The sequence below is a fragment of the Monodelphis domestica genome, chromosome 7 (genome assembly GCF_027887165.1).
Source record: "Monodelphis domestica isolate mMonDom1 chromosome 7, mMonDom1.pri, whole genome shotgun sequence".
NCBI classification, from domain to species: domain Eukaryota; kingdom Metazoa; phylum Chordata; class Mammalia; order Didelphimorphia; family Didelphidae; genus Monodelphis; species Monodelphis domestica.
Window position 1 is genome coordinate 210,687,063 of NC_077233.1, and position 20,484 is coordinate 210,707,546.

Genomic DNA, 20,484 nt, shown 5'->3' on the forward strand with positions numbered 1-20,484 from the left:
CCACCACTCCTACCCCAAATTCAATAAGCTAGTGGCTCCCTAACACCCCAAGAGTAAATTCAAAAAACATTCAAAGCCCTTTGTAACCTAGCTCTCTCCTACCTTTCAATTCTTCTTACACCTTACTCCCATTTTGTTTTAAAGTTGTTCAGATATTTTGACTCTTCATGAACCCATGGACCATACTGTTCATAGGGTTTTCTTAGCAAAGCTCTTACTCTCTGATCGAATGACACTGGCTTCTAGACGTCTTTGAACAAGACACACTCTCTCTCACTCTGGGCATTTTATCTTGCTGTCTCCTATGCCCAGAATGTTATCCCTCATTGGCATAATTTAAAGACCAACTAAACTCATATCTTTAACCAGAATTCTTTCCCAAGCTTTCTTAATTCCAGTGCCTTCTACCTGTTCATTATTCTTTATTTATCCTATATATAACCTTTTTTGCTTACTATGTAGATTATAAGCTCACTGAGTACAGAGACCATCTTTCACCTCTTTTTGGGTCCCCAGGGTTTTACCACAACAGTGCTAAGTGGGAAATAGTAGGTACTTAATACATTTTTATTGGTTGATTTTATATATATATATATATATATATATATATATATATATATATTCACTGTTAGCAAAAGAATTTTCATTTAATTTGGTAAAGCAAGTAATAAGTAGAACTTTAGATATAGTTTAGGTTTTCTGATTTGTTTTCAGATTTAATTATAAATTTACAAAAGTGTATTTATAATTTGTTTTTTAATGTCACTAGAAAGTATTGTTTTCTCTACCGATACAATAAAAAATTGAGTTTCATCAGTTCTGCAGCTTCTAAATCAGTAGGTATGGGGAAGCAAATGGATAGAATGGCAGGCCTGGAATTGGGAAGACCTAGGTTCAAATGTGGCCTCAAAGACCTCCTAGCTGTGTGACTCTGGGCAAGTCACTTAACCCCAGTTGCCTAGCCCTTGCTGTTCTTCTGCCTTGAAACTGATGCTAGTATTGATTTTTAATCAAAAGTTAAGAACCATAAATGTAATGAAAAAAAAATGCAAAGGAAGGTGGCCTTGCAGTACCAGATCTCAAACTATACTATAAAGCATCAAAACAATATGGTACTGGCTAAGAGACAGAAAGGAGGATAAGTGGAATAGACTTGGGGTAAGTGACCTCAGCAAGACAGTCTATGATAAGCCCAAAGAGCCCAGCTTTTGGGACCAAAACCCACTATTTGTTATAAAAACTGCTGGGAAAATTGGAAGACAGTGTGGGAGAGATTAAGTTTGGATCAATACCTCACACCTTACACCAAGATAAACTCAGAATGGGTGAATGACTTGAACATAAAGAAGGAAACTATAAGTAAATTATGTGAACACTGAATAGTATACATCTCAGACCCTTGGGAAGGGAAAGATTTTAAAACCAAGCAAGACTTAGAAATAGTTACGAAATGTGAAATAAATAATTTTGACTACATCAAATTAAAAAGTTTTTGTACAAACAAAACCAGCATAACCAAAATCAGAAGGGAAGCAACAAACTGGGAAACAATCTTCATAAAAACCTATGACAAAGGTCTAATTACTCAAATTTACAAAGAACTAAATCAATTGTGCAAAAAATCAAGCCATTCTCCAATCGATAAATGGGCAAGGGACATGAATAGGCAGTTTTCAGTCAAAGAAATAAAAACCATTAATAAGCACATGAAAAAGTGTTCTAAATCTCTTGTAATCAGAGAGATGCAAATCAAAACAGCTCTGAAGTACCACCTTACACCTAGCAGATTGACTAACATGACAGCAAAGGAAAGTAATGAATGCTGGAAGGGATGTGGCAAAGTCGGGACATTAATGCATTGCTGGTAGAGTTGTGAATTGATCCAACTATTCTGGAGGGCAGTTTGGAACGATGCCCAAAGGGCGATAAAAGACTGTCTGCCCTTTGATCCAGCCATAGTGCTGCTGGGTTTGTACCCCAAAGAGATAATAAGGAAAAAGACTTGTACAAGAATATTCATAGCTGCGCTCTTTATGGTGGCAAAAAATTGGAAAACGAGGGGATGCCCTTTGATTGGGGAATGGCTGAACAAATTGTGGCATATGTTGGTGATGGAATACTATTGTGCTCAAAGGAATAATAAAGTGGAGGAATTCCATGTGAACTGGAACAACCTCCAGGAAGTGATGCAGAGCGAAAGGAGCAGAACCAGGAGAACATTGTACACGGAGACTGATACACTGTGGCACAATCGAATGTAATGGACTTCTCCATTAGTGGCAATGCAGTGATCATGAACAACTTGGAGGGATCTATGAGAAAAAACACTATCCACATCCAGAGAAAACACTGTGAGAGTAGAAACACTGAAGAAACTTGATTACATGGGTCCAGGGGGATATGATTGGAGATGTACACTCTAAAGGAACATCCCAGTGCAAATACCAACAACATAGAAATGGATTCTGATCAAGGACACATGTAATACCCAGTGGAATTGCCCGTTGGCTCTGGGAGGGGAGGGGGGAAGGGAGGGAGGAATAAAAAATGATTTTTGTAACCAAGGAATAATGTTCGAAATTGACCAAATTAGTTTTTAAAAAGTTAACCTAAAAACAAAGAATCATGAATGAATGAATAGGCAGGTGAATGACCAACTTAGCAGGCTACAATCCAGTGTAGTATGACCACAACAAACCTAATATATAAAACCTTTATTCTGAGTTATCTGCCATTTACCCTCTTTAGCAAATTAAGGGACATTTTTTATTAAATGACAAAAGATAATTATTGGAATTAAACCTGTGACTTAATTAGATGTCTTCATTTTTATATTGAATGGAAATTTTGTTTAGACATTTCAAATTATTTAGATGATTCAACTTATGTTGTTCTTATTGAGCATTTATATTTTCTCATTTTGTACCCTTGTGGACACTTAACAAGATGAATTGATTGGATTAGCTCACACTAGGTTCCATTTAAGCTCTAACCTAGTAAACTATATTCTAGGAAACTATAAAATAGATAATACTTGCTACTTTGTAGAGTTGTTGACTTATATAAGATTTTTTTGAGAGGGATCTCTACATATTGTGAATTGAAGAAATTAAATGGGAATTTTGGAGGAGTTTTGCAGAAGCTACCGATGACACACAAAAGTCAGCAGAATAACTTTAGAAACTCATAAATGCATAAAATATATGTATTTTATAATTTTTATCTTTGAAATATTTCAATATTTTATCTTTGAAGTTAAATATTTTCTTTTACTATTATAAATGTACACAATCTCTCTTTCACTGTAAACACCTCATAAAAAAAAAGAAAAAATTCAGATTTCATCTCTCATACAAAGGAAGGGCCAAAATTTGTGGAACCAGATTGTGAAGTTTCTGTGCCCCAAATCCCCAGATGTAGAAGGAATAGTGTATGCATATGTGTGTGTTCACACATTTGTGTGTGCAAACTTGAGTGTTCAATAAATATAATTTATTATAATAATGGAAAATGCAGAAGAGACATGCCCCTGCTCTCAAGAAGCTTACAAAATTATTATCCATAAACAGTTTAAAAATAATAGTCACCTGTTATTTCCTGCAAGTGCAGTAGTTCAAAAAAGGATGAATATGGGTTAAACTAATTAGAAAGCTCACTTAATCTCTGTGAAAGATAGGCATTATGTAGGTAAAGGGTAGGGGGAAGAATATTTCAGATCATAGGCTCTCCACTCATTCAGCCAGACTTGAAAATGGTCCCTTAGGCAATCTAGTAGGCCCTAACTAACTCTATGGATGAGGAAACTCAACCCCGAGGCTGTAAATAGCTTGCCTGAGATCCTGTAGCAAGTAAGTGACACTGGCAAGATCTGAACTAATGTCTTAACTCAAAAAGCTGGTGCACTTTCTATTGGACTACATTGCCTCTGGCAATAGGATGTATGGGATCAGGAAGTAGACTGGAGTGGAAAGCTCCTGTTCAGGAAAGGAGTGAGAAACTGGATCTAGCATGAGGCCAAATTAAAGAGGACCTCAGAAGCCAGGCAGATGTTTGGATTTAATAGTATGAACATCATTGGACATCTCTGTAATGGGGAGTGGCATGGAAAAAGCAGTAGTTGGGAAATATTTAATCTGGCAGTAGTGAAATTACCCATACTGAAGAGGATTAAGATTGACCAGAGGGATAGATAAAGAAGGGCAAACAATACAGCACATATAAATAGGAATTATTACTGATGAGGAAATGGCAACATATTGGGGTAATTAGACAGGTATAAGGAAAGGGGAAACCAAAGATTGCTGCTGGGGATATTTCTTGAGACAGAAATGTTCTGAAACTGTACCTGGGCAGCCAAGCATTTTTGTAACCCATGGATCTCGATAAAGGAAGCAGCTGGTAAAGGCCTGTCTTCCTAATTGAATATGCCTTTTCCTTATAAAGCACCTTCTGTGGACCTCAAACATCTTATTCAATCTGGCCACATCTCTGCCATTAGGAAATTGTGGGAATATGATTAGGAATCTATGAGATTACAGCAGTAAAATGATCCACCCAAAGTGACAAAGCAATGTAGATTTGAGCTGAGGCAGAAAAGTGTGTTCTCTTTTCTTTGTGATCATTCTGATGTCAACAACCACTCACTATTCTTTATGAGAATCATTGATTAATTTTTCCCCAAGTTTTCCAGTCTGCTTTGGGATGAACTTTATGCCATTCAGTTTACCTTGCCACATAACTTATTTTGGTTTCATCATCTTACCTACCAGCATGGGTAAAGACAATTTCTATTCCAGTGTTATATAAATAAATTGTTTTTTAAAGGGAGGTCATGTATCATAAACTAAACCAAATTCAGTGTAATTATAATTAAACTTGGCATATAAGCAGATGCTGAGATTGCTATCAGATAACATAAGTGTGACCTCCTCCCTTTTATGATGTAATCAAATTCCACTGTAATGAGCCTTAAATTGAATAGGACATGTGAAATACTGCTACCTTCCAAATAGGAGCAAACTGTATTATATTCAGAATTCTCCTAGAATTCTAGATTTTAGAGTTGGAAGGATTCCTTAAGATTTTATCCAGTCTAAACCTGTTGTCTCCTGTTCTCTTTTACAAATAGAGAAAATAAGATCCAGAAAGGCCAAGTAATCTGTCCCCAGGCAATTGCAAAACTAGAACCTTGCATCTGCATTTCTTACTTCCTGTTCCATTGTTCTTTATGTTCTCTACCCTCTATGGCATAGAGGCATAGAATTTCTAAAATCTAGAAATTACCAACCAAAATAATTTCTTCTAGAAATTAATGTTAGAATTTCTTTTTTTTTCTTTTTCAACTCTTCCCTTCTGTCATAGAATTGATACTAAATATCAGTTCCAATATCAATAAGGATTGGGCAATTGGGATTAAGTGACTTGCCCAGGGTCACATAGCTAGGAAGTGTCTGAGGTCAAATTTGAACCCAGGATCTCCCATCTCCAGGACTGACTCTATTTACTGAGCCACCTAGTTGCACAGTAAGTTAGCATTTCTTTCAAGAGAACTTATAGCTTAAAAATAGTCATATTTCTGGTTCTACAAAAGCTTTTTAGCAATGTCCCTGAACAATCTGCAGGGATCTAAAAAACACTATCCACAAGCAGAGGATAAACTGTGAGAGTAAAAACACTGAAGAAAAGCAACTGCTTGACTGCAGGGGTGGAGGGGATATGACTGAGGAGAGACTCTAAATGAACACTCTAATGCAAATACCAACAACACAGAAATGGATTCAAGTCAAGAACACATGTGATACCCAGTGGAATCATGCGCCGGCTATGGGAGGGAGGGGGAAGAAAATGATTTTTGTTTCCAATGAATAATGTTTGGAAATGACCAAATAAAATAATGTTTAAAAAAAAAAGAAAGAAATTTATACAACCCCCCCCCCAAAAAAAAAAAAGCTTTTTGCCACTTTTGCAAAAAAACATCAGCAAGCCATCTCAGACTTGCTGGTGTTGTGTTCATTTTAGACACCTGACATAAATGAAACATGTTGGCCTAAATTACCACAATGTTAATTGCCTCAGGTTATTAATTTTACTTATTAATAAAATAAAAGTAATTTATAGTTAGACTTCCTTTCTTGTTGTTGGTGGTTTGGTTTTTTGGTTGTTGTTTTTTAGTTTGTGGGTTTGAGGTTCTCTGCTAATTTTCATTAGTAAAATATTGAATAATAGTTTTGTAAAAAATGGAGATTTTCTTATTTGCAGTTTAATAATAGAATAAGTGTTGGTAGCCTAACTAGACATTTCAAAAGATCCAAAAGGTGATTAAATTTTTGATATTTGAAGTTTAGTACATTTGTTTTATTTATTATTTTACATTAGAATGGTTTTATAACCATTTATAACCATAAATATGCATTTATTAGGCTCTGTGCTAAACACTGTGTATTCAAAAGAAAGGCAAAAATGTTCTGCTCTCAAGGACTTAACACTCTAAAGGAGGAGACCATTTTAAATAAATTGACACAAATAAGACACTGAACATATGATATGGAAGGCCATATCACAGGGATGATTCTAGCAGTTGGGGACCAGGAAGTGAGTTGTAGTTTATGATTTTCTGAGGTCCATCAGGACAGGATGCTGTGAACCTTCTTGTAAGTATGGCCTCTCACCTGACTATCCTAATTCATCTCAGTACCTCAAGTCTAGCCCCTCCCCCCCCAACCTTTTCTCCACATACCTCTCAAAGTGATCTTCCTTAAGAACTAGTCTCATGTGTCACCATCATCCTTGTTAAATTCCAGTGACTCCCTGTCTTCTCTATGATCAAATGGAAACTCTTGTTTGGCATTTAAAGCTCCTTACAACCTGACCCTGACTAACCTTCCCAGTCTCATTTTACATTACTTCCCCTTGTGAACTCTGTGTTCCAGCTAAACTGTCCGCCTTCCTGTGGATCAGACATGACACTCCACAACTACCTCCATGTCTTTGAATTGGCAAGAAAATGTTCTTTGTTCATTTATGCCTCTTAAAAATCTCCAAGACTCAGATCCAGCACCAGTATGTCCTAACTCAGACTCCCTATTCTCACTAACCTACTTTGAATTTATTTTGTATTTTGTATATAATTAAATAGCTCAGGTTACATCTGGCACTCCTTATATAAATTCATAACAGCATTCCCTATCACCCACCAGTACATATTTGATCACAGACTCAGAGTTTTATATTTGGATCTGTGGTGTGGGGAGGGAAGGGAGGAAGTGAGATACCTAGAAGTAAATGAATGACTATTACAATTGGAAAAGATCACTTACTGCAACTCTCTCATTCTACAGATGAAGAAACTGAGCCCCAAAGAAATGTAAATGACTTGCCTTACTTAGGTCATAGCAGAACCAGGATTGGAAGAAACTCAAGCTAAAAGTTTTTTTTGTTTGTTTGAGCTTTAACTTTTGGAAGGTCTGCATATATTGTTCCTTCTTTCTTGCTTCCCTAGGCAGAGACCTTGACATTCAGATCTAACTGATCAACACATATATATTGGGCACAGCTAGGTGGCTCAGTGAATAGAGAGCCAGGCCCTGAGATAGGAGGTCCTGGATTCAAATTTGGCCTCAGACACTTCCTAACTGTGTGACCCTGGCAAATCATTTAACTCCCTCATTGCATCCTTCTTACCACTCTTCTGCCTTAGAACCAATATATAGTATTGATTCTAAGATGGAAGGTAAAGGTTTTTTTGTTGTTGTTTTTTAAGGAAAACAAAAAACATTTCTTGAAGTAACTAGAAAGTATTGAACATTGTACCACACATTCAATTGTCTGAGGTACAAAATATGAATTGGGGAGTCATTAGTTCCAGTTGAGTCTTTCGGATAAGAATCTGTTGGTTGAATAAAGGATGGGCAGAGGGACAAGTTGGATCATTTTGCCTTTTTGTATAGTAAATCAAAGGAAGAAACCATTTTAATCTGAAGACAATCTAATTGTACCTATATAATTTTCAGCTTCCAGAACTTGGGAGGAGGGGGCATCTAGGTGCCAGACCTGGAGACAGTAGGTCCTAGGTTCAATTGTGGCCTCAGACACTAGCTAGCAAGACCCAGGCAACTCACTTACCCGAATTGCCTATCTCTTATCATTCTTCAGACTTGAAACTGGCATCAATTCTAAGACAGACAGGTAAAGGTTTAAAAAACAAAAAAGAATTGTAACAATTGGCACTTTTTAAAAAGGCATTGAAGCTTGAATTCCAAAGATCACATTCTTAATCACAATATAAAAGTAAAGGCAACAGGAGTCATTTAAACTTTTTTAAAAATAAAGATCACACAGGGACAGTGTGTTTTGATATTTGTGAATAAAGCTGTTTGTAGGTTTCTAAAACATCACATGAAATTTAAAATGTAGTGTTGCATTATCTTGAAGAGTTGATGCCAAGGGTCATGAAAAAGCACATTTTAAGTTCCTCATTGTTTTGCTTAATATTGTGCCAAATTTGAAATGGAAATAATAGGAAAAAATGAGTTTGTGTTGATTTTTTTTCCCCTACAGAAAAGTAGAACAAAAATCTTAGTGAAATCTGGTTCACACAAGTACTAACTCTTTTTTGTTATTGTTTCTTTTCAGTACTTTGTGCCAAGAACCTTGCAAAGAAAGACTTCTTCAGTAAGTAAATATCTCTCCCTGCTGACCTACAAAATTCTTTACATGTAGATATTTATGAATGTTTAAGCCTTTTAAATAAATGTCTAAATCAGGTCATTGGGTGTGTTCTCGCTAACATTGTCCTCTATTGAGTGGACTAACATATCCTGGCCATGACTTCATTCCCATGTAATCACAGATTAGAGATTATTAAACTCCAGAGGAAGAAAACCTCCTCTCTTATCCCCACAAACAGAGAACTTTGGCACATACTGGATAGGGCACTGGACTAGGAATCAAGAAGAGCTGGATTCAAATCCTGTTTCAAACCCTAAGTGTGTAAGTACTATATTGTGACCCTGGGCAAGGGGAAAGAAATAAGCATTTGTGGAGTGCCTTCTGTGTGCCAGGAACTGTGCTAAATGTTTGGTAAATGTTATCTCATTTGACTCTCACAACAACTCTGGGAGGTAAGTGCTTTTATTTATTCCCCATTTTAGAGTGGAGGAAATTGAGACAAATGTTTATTAAATGACATGCTCAGAATCACACAGATAGCACAGGTCTGAGGCTGGATTTGCATTCTACAAGTGTTCCTGACTGCAGGCCCAGTGCTCTGGGCATTATGGCACCATCTACCTAGCTGCTTCAGTAAGACATTCAACCTCTGCACCTCAGTTTCTCTCTCTCTCTCTCAGAATCAGTAATAAGTATTAGTTCTAAAGCAGAAGAGTGGCACAGTCTAGGCAATCAGAATTAAGTGACTTGTCCAGGGTCCACACAGCTAGGAAGTGTCTGAGGCCAGATTTAAACTCAGGTCCTCCAGACTCCAGACCTGTCCCTCTGTTATGCTACCTAGCTGCCCTCGGCTTCATCTTTTAATGAAGCGGATTGAACTTGATGGCCTAACGTTCCTTCTAGCTCTAATTCTGTGATCCTATGCATCTGCAAAGCTTGCTGTTTAGAGAGATCTCGTTGTAAATCTCTATAAAGTAGAAAATCATTTTACAAAGTAAAAATCACCCATCTTTGTGATGAAGTTTAGATTTTCACAATATACTAAAATTCATTCATTCACACTCCATTATTTTAAAAAATAGGGCTTAAGATGAAACTGATTTTTATTTAGCAAACACTTTTTTCACCAAATAATATTGTGAACAAGATTCCCCAAAGACTTATTTAAAGTCAGTATTTTGATTTGAGCTTTAGTAAAATCTTTTTTAGTGGCCCAATGAAGTGGAGAGACTTGAGACAAACAGAACCCTCAGCAGGCTATTGCAATCATGTGTGAAGTGATCAGAACGTACACGAGAGTGGAGGCTGTGCCAAAGGAGAGGAAGGGTATACTAAATGTTGCAAAAGTGAACTTGGCAGGCCTTGTCCTCAGATTGGATATAGGAGTTGAGATGGATGACTCCTAGGTTTTGAGCCTGATGGACTGGGAGGATCGTGCTGCCCTCTACAGTACTACAGTAATAGGTGAAAGGGGAGGGGGGGGGGCAGGAGAACAATAAGGAATTCCATTTCAGACGTGTTTAGTTTAAGAAATCTCTTGGATATCCAGTTCAAAAATATATGAAAAATAGTTGGGACATGTGAGATTAGAAGCCAGTGAAGAAGCTGGGGCAGAATAGGTAAATTTGAGAATTGGCAAGATAGAGATGGTCATGAAATCCATAGGAACTGATGAAATCATCAAGTGAACTAATGTCAAGGGAGAAGAGAAGAGGCCCCTGAGGGAGAACTGCAGGTATGATCTGAGGGAGGATCTGAGGAAACTGAGGAGTGATCAGATAGGTAGGAGGAGAACCAGGAGAGAGAGGTATCCAGAAAACATAGTGAATAGGAAAGAGAGAAGAGGATGCTGTTAATGTCAAAAGCTGCAGAAAGGTTAGGAAAAATGAGGATTAAGAAAAGGCTTTTGGATTTGGCCATTAAGAGATCAGTAGTTACTTTGGAGAGAGCAGTTTCAATGGAATGGCACTATCAGAAACTGAATTGTAAGGGATTAAGAAGAAAGTGAGAGGAGAGAAAGTGGAAGCATCTGTGATAGAATGGTATTTCTGAGGAGTTTAACCAAAGAGCAGAAGAAAGATCTAAGGTGATAGCAGGGATTTATTATTGGATAGTCCAGATAGTCATGTTGAAGAGAGATTAGATTAGAGATTGTTCTGTTTGGTTTCAAAGGGCAAATGTATAAAATTTGGGGAATTCAGTTTCAGCAAAATATAAGGGAAAACTTCTTGACAAATATGTGTCAAAGTAGAAAGAAATGTACCTTATCAGGGAGTGAGGGCCTCCTTACTGGTGTTCAAGTAGAAACTGATCTAGGGTAGGGATCCTGTGGGGGTGTGGGGATGGGTATTTCGAAATGTTGGACTTTGTGATCTCCAAGGTCCCAAAGATACCATGATCATGAAATTTATTTCTGTAGCATTACCCTAAGGCATTTTTTTTTAACCCTTTCTCTTAGTAACACCTCTTAAGACAGAAGAACAAGGGCTAGGCAATTGGGGCTAAGTGACTTGCCCGGGGTCATATAGTTGAGAAGTGTCTGAGGCCAGATTTGAACCCAGATCCTCCCGACTCAAGGCCTGGTGCTCTATCCACTATGCTACCTAGCTGTCCCACCCCATGGCATATTTTAAGACTAGTTTGCAGTAATTTACTTTTTAGGTGCCTAAGAGTTTATAACATAAATGTGTATTATTTATTAATATATGTATTTAAATTCTTAGGCATTAACTTAGATCATTTAAATCTTTTTTTAGACTTTTAATACTTCATGCTGTTGGGGTGGGGCTCTTCTTTAGAACCTCAAATGAAAATAGCTTATTTTTTATTTCTTTTTTCTCAACTATGGATAGACTTTGTAAGTATAAAATGTTCTTTCCTGGACCAGTTGATCTCTAGGGCATCTTCTAGCTCCAGTGTTGTCATTGGTAATAGGTTTACTTAAATATAGATGTTATCTTTTTTTCTCTCATCTAGGACTTCCTGACCCCTTTGCAAAAATAGTGGTTGATGGGTCTGGTCAGTGCCATTCAACTGACACTGTGAAAAACACATTGGATCCTAAGTGGAATCAGCATTATGATCTGTAAGTTGATTTTTCCATAAAATCTTTGTTGGGAAATTGGAAGGAGACATCCTTATACATAAAGGAGAAAGAAAATCAAAATCTGTAAGGGAGGAAGTAGGAAAGGAGAGCAAGAAGGAGGGTCTAGACCTATGACTTCTTAATGTACAGAATGCTTCATATAACTTCTTATCCTAGAAAATTGCTTGGAATACTGAGAGGTTGAAGTACTTCACCACAGTCACACAGCTGGTATTGATTATAAGCAGGACTCTAGACTTGAATCCACTGTGCTACACTGCTTCTCAAGTTATCTAATTAAAAAATACTTAAGTTACAAGATTCTTGCTTATGAAGTTTTCCTAACTTTAATCTCTAGACCATGTGTTGGGACAGAAAACTCTATGGCCCACCACTAACTTGGGTTTGAATCTTGCCTCTGTTACTAACCATGTAACTTTTGGGAGATCTTTTCAATTCCTTATCTTTAAAATAAGCGGTCTAAACAAATAAATAAATAAAATAAAATGAGAGGGTTAGACTAGATATCTTAAACTCTAAATATTATTATCCAATGAACTCATCCTCTGCTGTCTACATTACACCCCCCCCAAAAAAAACTGACCCCTCTAAACTTCCCTCTTGCTATTGACAGTATCACAGTCCATTGTTTCAACCAGGCTCAGACTCTCAGTCAGTTACCCTTAACTTTGTCTTAAAACTCCACTCCTCACACCTGAGGATTCTACTTTTGTGATGCATTCTCTCATTTGTTCTTTACTTACTCCCCAGTGATAGCACTACCATATTAGGTCAGGTCCTTCTCACTTCTTGCCTGAACTACAGCATCATGGACCCATCCTATTCTCTTTGCCTCCTGTTACTCATCAAGCTTTCAAAATAAGCTTCCTAATAATTCTCACTACATCCCTAATTACTCAGAAACATTTCTTGACTACTGATTGTTTTTAGGATAAAATGAGAATTCCTTAGTCTGAACACTAATTTGGCAATCAGGCCAAGTTGAACTACCTTTCTAGTCTTATTTACTTTTCTTCATATACCTGCTCAGCAACCAAACTGACCTGCTAACAATTTTCTGATCTTGTCCCATTCTGTATTGCTCTATTCATTTTTGCTCAGGCTGTCCCTCATGCCTTAAATTCATTCCCTCCTCTTGTCTCCCTACTAAAATCCTTCCTCATTCCAGTCCTACCTCAGATGCAGCTATATCCATTAAGCTTTCCTTTATGTCTTCCATCATAGTTTTTTTTAATAGTTCTTTGTACTTCTCCTTTTCCTTTATCATATTCTACCTTATATCATACTTATTTATATATGTGTTTTCTTTCTTTTAATATTTTAAGTTCCTCAAGGGCAGTAACTGTTGTCATTCATTTTTATATCCCCATTATCTTGTATAGAGGTCTTTGAACACAGGAGTTGCTTAATCAGTCTTCTTTGAATTGATTTCTTGAGTATACGATTGGCCAAATGCTTTTTCAGACATTCAGAAAAGGTCCCAATCAAAAACACTGTTTTTAAGGACACTGCCATCAGTCAACATATATTGAGTTCTGATTGTATATACAAGGAATTATATATTTAAATCTCTCTGTTCTGAAGGATCTTTTGCATAGTTTTAATCAGATGGCACAATGTAGAACCAAAACTGAAATTGAGTTTTCCATGTATTGTTCAATCTTTTCAGATATGTTGGAAAAACGGATTCTATAACCATTAGTGTGTGGAACCACAAGAAAATCCACAAGAAACAGGGAGCTGGCTTCCTGGGGTGTGTGCGTCTTCTCTCCAATGCCATCAGCAGATTAAAAGATACTGGATGTAAGAACTTAAGAGTTGGCTTTCTGTGTTTTAATGCATTTTACAAGAGTCAAACAGGCATTATTTGAGTACCAAATACAGATGTCCTACCTTACATACCAGTTAATATTTCCTTGGGTTAAGTTTTGGATTGTTTTGTTTGCAGACCAGCGTTTGGATCTATGCAAACTAAACCCCACAGATACTGATGCAGTTCGTGGCCAAATAGTGGGTAAGTATTTTCTCATCTCTGAAAAGTCATAGTGTGATATAGTCAACTCTTTATATCTGGAAAAAACATGTTCTCATCAGCAAGTGTTGAAAGAACCTTTCCTTCAAAGTCACAAACACTTTGAAGGGTATAAGAGGCACTGGTGCTATTTCCTATCATTAGTTGTCATCTCAATAGTGTTTATTATTGTCATCCTTTTATTTTCTCCTTTGTGCTATCATTTCAAGATAAATGTTAAATGACAATAATGCTAAAAGGCCTTATAGGTTATCCCAAGGGCATTTATCTGGATGGACATTTAATTGACCCATGTTTCATATAATTAGCAATTACAAGCATGATGACTTTTTATGAAGAATTGGGGAAATCATCCTTTTCCTCATAAATGTTGCATGAATGGCAAAGAATGTTTTAAGGAATTCAGTATTAATAAAAACTATAGCAGCTTGAAGTTTCAGTTACCCTACTACCCCCCCCCCAAAGGTGGGGGAACTTTGGCAGACCATTCAAAACACACATATTAAATATTTTTATTTAATTTATTTAAATATTTAAATAATTCATTTTAAATTATTGCTTTGCTAAATAGCTTGGTGCCACTGTTGATCAGGGCTCTGGAGTAGCTATAATAGTGCCTATACCTTATTATTCAGGGTCATTCCTTGGAATGGAAATCAATGACCCTTACCACAAGTAACCTAAAAATTTTGTAGACAGACATTGTAGCTCTGCCCTGGAGAGAAACTTTGGTAGATTTTGATTTGATTAGAATGAATAAATTATCCATTTTTAAGTTTAAAAGTATCCACATGCTTGGGATATACATAATCCTGCTTTCTTCTTGGTTTCTTTTTTTGGTGTTCAAAAAGAGGTTCTGTAGATTTTTTTTAAAAACTCAAAAGTTTTATCAATTCCCTTTTTGGTGACATCTAGTGGTGGTGAATATCCAAACTAATAGTTTCCTACATTTTGAACTGTTTCCATCTGTGTACCTCTTTAATAAGTAAACATCATCTTTTAAAACCTCAGAACTTGAGGATCTAGCTTGAAAAATACAGCACCTCTTTCTTACCTGAACTAGCAAGTGTCTCAAGGGATACTCTGTTACAGTGGAAGTGTCTTCTGTTAGTAGAAATTCCTTCCTACTTGGGGTTATACCAATGCATTTGTCTCGCTGCCTCACACTTCTTAAAGTTGGAATCCACTGTGGTTCACATTACCATGGTAAGAGATACCTATGGGTTTTAATGCATGATTTCCTTCGCTTTTTTAGTCAGTTTACAGACCCGAGACAGAATAGGCACTGGAGGCTCTGTTGTGGACTGCAGAGGACTCTTAGAAAATGAAGGGTATGTATAACTGAAGAGATGACTTCTGGGCTTCCTGCTTCTTCTGACTCCCCACATGTATGACAGATGGGTTCTTTATACACCACTGCACTCTGCCGAATGCTTTGGAAGTATTAAAATGCAGCAGAATAATTATGTCATCAAATTCTTGCTCATAAGAGAAAATAGTCTATAAAATATAAACTTATCTATACAATTAACTAGAAAAGTAAAGATTAAACTGAAAAATTGTTTAAAATTAGAACTGTATTTTATACAATAAATTACATGGAAAAAACTAATGGTTATTTGGATTTTAACTGAGGAAAAGTAGATTTCCATTTCTTGTACTGCACTCAGTCATGTGGGCAAAAATGATTTTCTGTTGCAGCTGTCTCTAGAAAGAAGCTTTTGGTGACCTAGATGACAGTTCTAATACAAATTCCTTTAACCTTGAATTCTTTTATTTGTTTATTTATTTAGCCCCTAGCTTCTGTATTGGAATTGATACTGTATATTGCTTCCAAGATAGAAGAGTAGTAAGGGCTAGACAGTGGGGGTTAAATGACTTGCCCAAGGACACACAGCTAAGCAGTGTCTGAGGCCAGATTTGAACTCAGGACCTCCCTTCTCTAGGCCTGGCTCTCAATCCACTGAGCCACCCAGCTGTCCCCTTGAATTCTTGAAATATACTATCTTTTCTGTTAACTGATGCACAGTGAATGTTGTAGATCAAAATGAGTGGGACCCAATAAATGACAAAATAAAGAAAATAGGTTCAGTGTATGTGATGAAATTAGTTTAAATTTTTAAAGTTCCAAATTTGTTAACCTGAACATTTTTGGCCTCTTACATTGCAACTTTTTCTTCTCAGAACGGTATATGAAGACTCAGGTCCTGGAAGGCCACTTAGCTGCTTTATGGAGGAACCAGCCCCATACACAGACAGTACTGGTGCTGCTGGTGGAGGAAATTGCAGATTTGTGGAATCTCCAAGCCAGGATCAAAGACTTCAGGCACAGAGACTTCGAAACCCAGAGGTCCGAGGTCATATCCAGACCCCTCAGAACCGACCACATGGCCACCAATCCCCTGACCTACCTGAAGGCTATGGTAAATTTACCTGTAACGTTAGCCAGAGTGTTTCAAGTTGCTTAGGGAAAAAAAAAAATATTTCATCCTTTTGTCCATGACTATATACTTGCATTTGTAGTAGTTTTGTTGGGGGAAAGGAATAAAAACAGGCTTCAGATATTGCAGGTGCTTTCTGCATAAACTTGAAGAGAAGCCACTAAGAAGGTGACAGTGAATCTTCCTTTGGCTTGCCAGCACTCATTTCTGCCCTCAAGGTTAAATTGTGGGAATGCTAGGAAAAGAAAGAGTGAGTAGACCCAAAGTGATCTCTGGGCTAATAAGAGATTTGTTATGCTCCATAATTCCAGTTTAGAAAGTATCATGGTGAAAATGAAGAGGTGACTATTCCTTAAAAACTATACAGCAAAACTCGCTGAATGAAGAAAATTTGTGATTTAGATTTCGGAAAGGAAGGGGCAGCTGGGTGGCTCAATGGATTAAGAACCAGGCCTTGAGGTGGTAGGTTCTGGGTTCAAAAATAGCCTCAGATACTTCTTAGCTGTATGACCCTGGAGACAAGTCACTCACCCATTGCCTAGCCCTTACTGCTCTTCTACCTTCAAATCAATACCATGTATTGATTCGAAGGCAGAAGCTAAGGGTCAAAAGAAAGAATTAAGTAAAGACTAATAAAACTGTTAATTTCAGGAATATAGTGATTGGAAGTGCACCATACCTGAGCAAGTTGAATAAGCAACGGTATATAAGTAATGGTTGTATATGCTGGTTGGTCAGAAGCTAGCCACAGTTGTTTCCAGATTATAATCTCCTGTGGGATGTGTTAATAAGAAGCGGTATTTATGATAAAGATGTTTGGACACTGGTGGGATTGCTTGAAATTCTTCCTAGATTCACATTTTAAGTAATTGTATCTGCTCTTTTGTTTTTTTCAATCCCTTTGTGCAGAACAAAGAACAACAGTCCAAGGACAGGTTTACTTTTTGCACACACAGACTGGCGTGAGCACATGGCATGACCCTAGAATACCAAGGTATGTCTCCTTAGCACCACATGATCAAAGCTGTTTTCCTACTGAATGATTGATTGCCTGAATCCCCAAGCAGAGCTGATGCAACCCATTAGGTTTGAAACTCTAAACTTTGAAGAAGCAGCAGCAGAATGACTCCTCTTATTACAGCAGGCTTACATTTCCTTTGTGACTTTCACATAGACACAGTCCTGCTGCTCTCTTCCAACCTTTCAGCATAGTATAACTGACAGCTGCTGAAACCTAAGTGAATTCTTTAAAAACTGATCAGCATATCAGATATCTTAAAAGGAGACCTCCCTCCTTGCCCCAGACTAAATCAGATGCACTCTATAAAGTCAGTTTTACTTGAAACTCAAATACAACTTCAAGATACACAGCTTATTTAAAACCAAAATAACTTGTCTTTGAAGAAAATCTCACTTTCTTTCTTTTCTGTCTTATTCTCTTCCCAGAGGTTGTACACTCTGTTCTAAAGAAATTTGTATTTGCCAAAATCTTCCTTTCTTCATCCCTCTTTCTTCAGGTATATGGCAGCTACTTGGGTAGAGTTAGTTTTTCTATAAAATTCCCTTCTTGGGGCATCTAGATGACTCAGTGGACTGAGAGCCAAGTGCAGAGATGGGAGGTCCTGGGTTCAAATGATCACCAACACTTCTTAACTATGTGACCCTGGCATACTCACTTAACTGCCATCACCTATACCTTCCTGCCTTTCTGCCTTGAAACCAACACACAATTGATTCTAAGACAGAAGGTTTCAGAAAAAGTTCCCTTTTGCTAATCAATACCACTTAAGTCAGGTCAAGTGGATACCTCTTGTTGTTCTCTGAAGTACATCTCTTGGCTTTTTTTCCAGTCTGAGGACAGCATTACTATTTGATGTTACTTGTTTATTATTAAGTAATGATAATAATTATTGTTTAATTATTATTTGTTTTTAAAAGTTGTTTTAGCACAGTGAATAGAGGCTAGACCTTAAGATGAAAGGACTTGAATTCAAATCTGAGGAAGATCTTGAATTCAGATATGACCTCATACTTCCTAGTTGTATGACCCTGGGCAAGTCACTTAACCCCAGTTGCCTAACCCTTGCCACTCTTCTGTCTCTTAAGACAGAAGTTTAAGAAAAAGTTGTTTTTAAATTCTCCCTTTGTTTTTATCCAAAATTTGTTTATCTGGGCTTAGGTTGGTAGGATGAGCCTAGTGTACATTTTCACCTCAAGTTCCATCATTAGAATTGAAATAACAGAAAACCAATGTGATGCCCTGCCTCACCTCTTCAGTGCTCACTATAAGAAAATAGAGATTTCTTAGTTTTATTATAGGATCACAGGTTTATAGATTTAGAGCTGGAGGAGTCATTTAAGAGGCTTTAAGAGAGAGGAAACTTAAGACCTAGGGGGGTTGATTCATTTTGCCCAGTCACACAGGCAGCTGTCAAATCCAGAGTCTCCATCTAAGCTTTTGCTTTTTTATACTCTACCACTCTTCTGTCTAAATCATGAACCAAATGATTAGATTTACAAATATTTGCTTATAAGATTAACACTAACTGAGCTAGCTATTTATCATTGTAAGGTAAGTTATGTTGCGCTTTAATTTTTAGAATTTGTATCAGTAGCTTCTGTTTTTACAATTACCTTTGTTTCCAGATGTATTCTGCCCTTCTTCTCCTCCCCAGAAAGCCATACCATCTAATAAGAATTTTAAAAGGGGCAGAAGGGGGAAGGCAGCTCAGCAAAACTAATGGACATGAGGGAAGCTGGGTGGTTCAGTGGATAGAGAACCATGGCCAGAATTAGGAGGTCCTGGGCTCAAATCTGGCCTCTGTTCCTTCCCAGCTGTGTGACCCTGGGCAGGTCACTTAACTCACGTTACCTAGCCCTTACTGCTCTTCTGCCTTAGAACCAGTACACACTATTGATTCTAAAACAGAAAGTTAAGAGTTAAAAACAAAACTTATGGCCACCTTAGCTGAATTTGATAGTGTGAGGTTTTTCACACCTGTAGACTTCATCTGTGCACAAAAGGAAAGGAAGGACATTTTCTTTCCTCTTTGGGAACCACTTTGATTGCTACATTTATATAGCATTTGGTTTCTAGTTTCTTGTATTTCCATTTACATGACCATAGGCATTGTGTGCATTGTTTACCTGCCTCTGTTTACTTCACTTTGCGTGTCTGGCTTCCTATGCTTCTCTAAATTCTTCACCCTCATCCCATCCCGTGAGGTAACATGCATGGCTAACATAATTATGCTTGTCATTTCGGGAAGTCTGGCATGTGGAGTAACTTACGGGAATATTGAACTTTATGAATTCTGGGATGTTTTAAGTTCCATGTCGTTTTGCTCCTTGTGTAAGCATCAGAACTCCCAGGTGGAATAGATTCCTTTTGCATCAAATACTTGCAAGCTCTGTATGTTTACTGTTAATTTTGTCATATTTTCCTGCTACATTGTGGCTCTGCTGGAATGAAGTTACTGTTCTCATCATAACTCGGGTGTTTAAACATGAGCAAATGACCATACCATGTAGTAGAATTGCGATGCTTTGATTTCCATAAGCAGTTCATTCACTTCATCCTTCGAAGACGGTCTTTTTTCCTTTTTTCTTTTTTTATATTGCTAGAGACCTTAACAGTGTGAATTGTGATGAACTTGGACCCCTACCACCAGGTTGGGAAGTTAGAAGTACAGTTTCTGGGAGAATATATTTTGTAGATCACAATAACAGGACAACCCAGTTCACAGATCCAAGATTACATCATATTATGAAGTAAGTTTTTTTTTTTACTTTGGATTTACAATTCAGTTTTAGACTCTGAGTAAACTTTTTCCCTACTCTTAACTGCTATTTTGTGTTTTTTAGTGAGCAGTGAATGTAGTAAAATCTTGCAAGTGTTTCTGGAGTATTTACATGCTTTTAAACCCAAAATAACCCATGAACAGCATTACAGCCATATGCCATTGCCACCTTTCTTTTTTTTACACATGACCTAAATGAAATTCATTGAGACTATCATTAAGCAGCTCCATTAATAAGCTTACATAAGCAACACTCAAATGAAATGTCATAGCCCATAATGTGTTCTTCTTGTTGGAGTAGTACAATGAGATTTTTCATCAGTGCATACTCAGCACTCACTGTAAGTGCTACCCATAGTAGATAATATTACCTCTCAGGGCTTACTGCCCTCATCACAGGATAACTTTGAATGGAGAATAGTTGCAGATCCCACCTTT

The 20,484-nt window shown here is 37.2% G+C and overlaps 1 protein-coding gene across 2 annotated transcripts in view; it reads left to right on the top strand.

Annotated features, from left to right (window-relative positions):
* Window positions 1–20,484, top strand: part of SMURF1 (SMAD specific E3 ubiquitin protein ligase 1) — a 113,011-nt gene that overhangs the window by 62,305 nt on the left and 30,222 nt on the right. For both annotated transcript variants that reach the window (XM_007498439.2, XM_007498440.2), the window contains exons 2-9: window positions 8,632–8,670; window positions 11,644–11,752; window positions 13,443–13,576; window positions 13,722–13,787; window positions 15,061–15,136; window positions 15,990–16,228; window positions 17,156–17,240; window positions 19,871–20,017. In XM_007498439.2, the coding sequence (XP_007498501.2) occupies window positions 8,632–8,670; window positions 11,644–11,752; window positions 13,443–13,576; window positions 13,722–13,787; window positions 15,061–15,136; window positions 15,990–16,228; window positions 17,156–17,240; window positions 19,871–20,017 (895 nt within the window). The remainder of the gene's footprint in view (window positions 1–8,631; window positions 8,671–11,643; window positions 11,753–13,442; window positions 13,577–13,721; window positions 13,788–15,060; window positions 15,137–15,989; window positions 16,229–17,155; window positions 17,241–19,870; window positions 20,018–20,484) is intronic.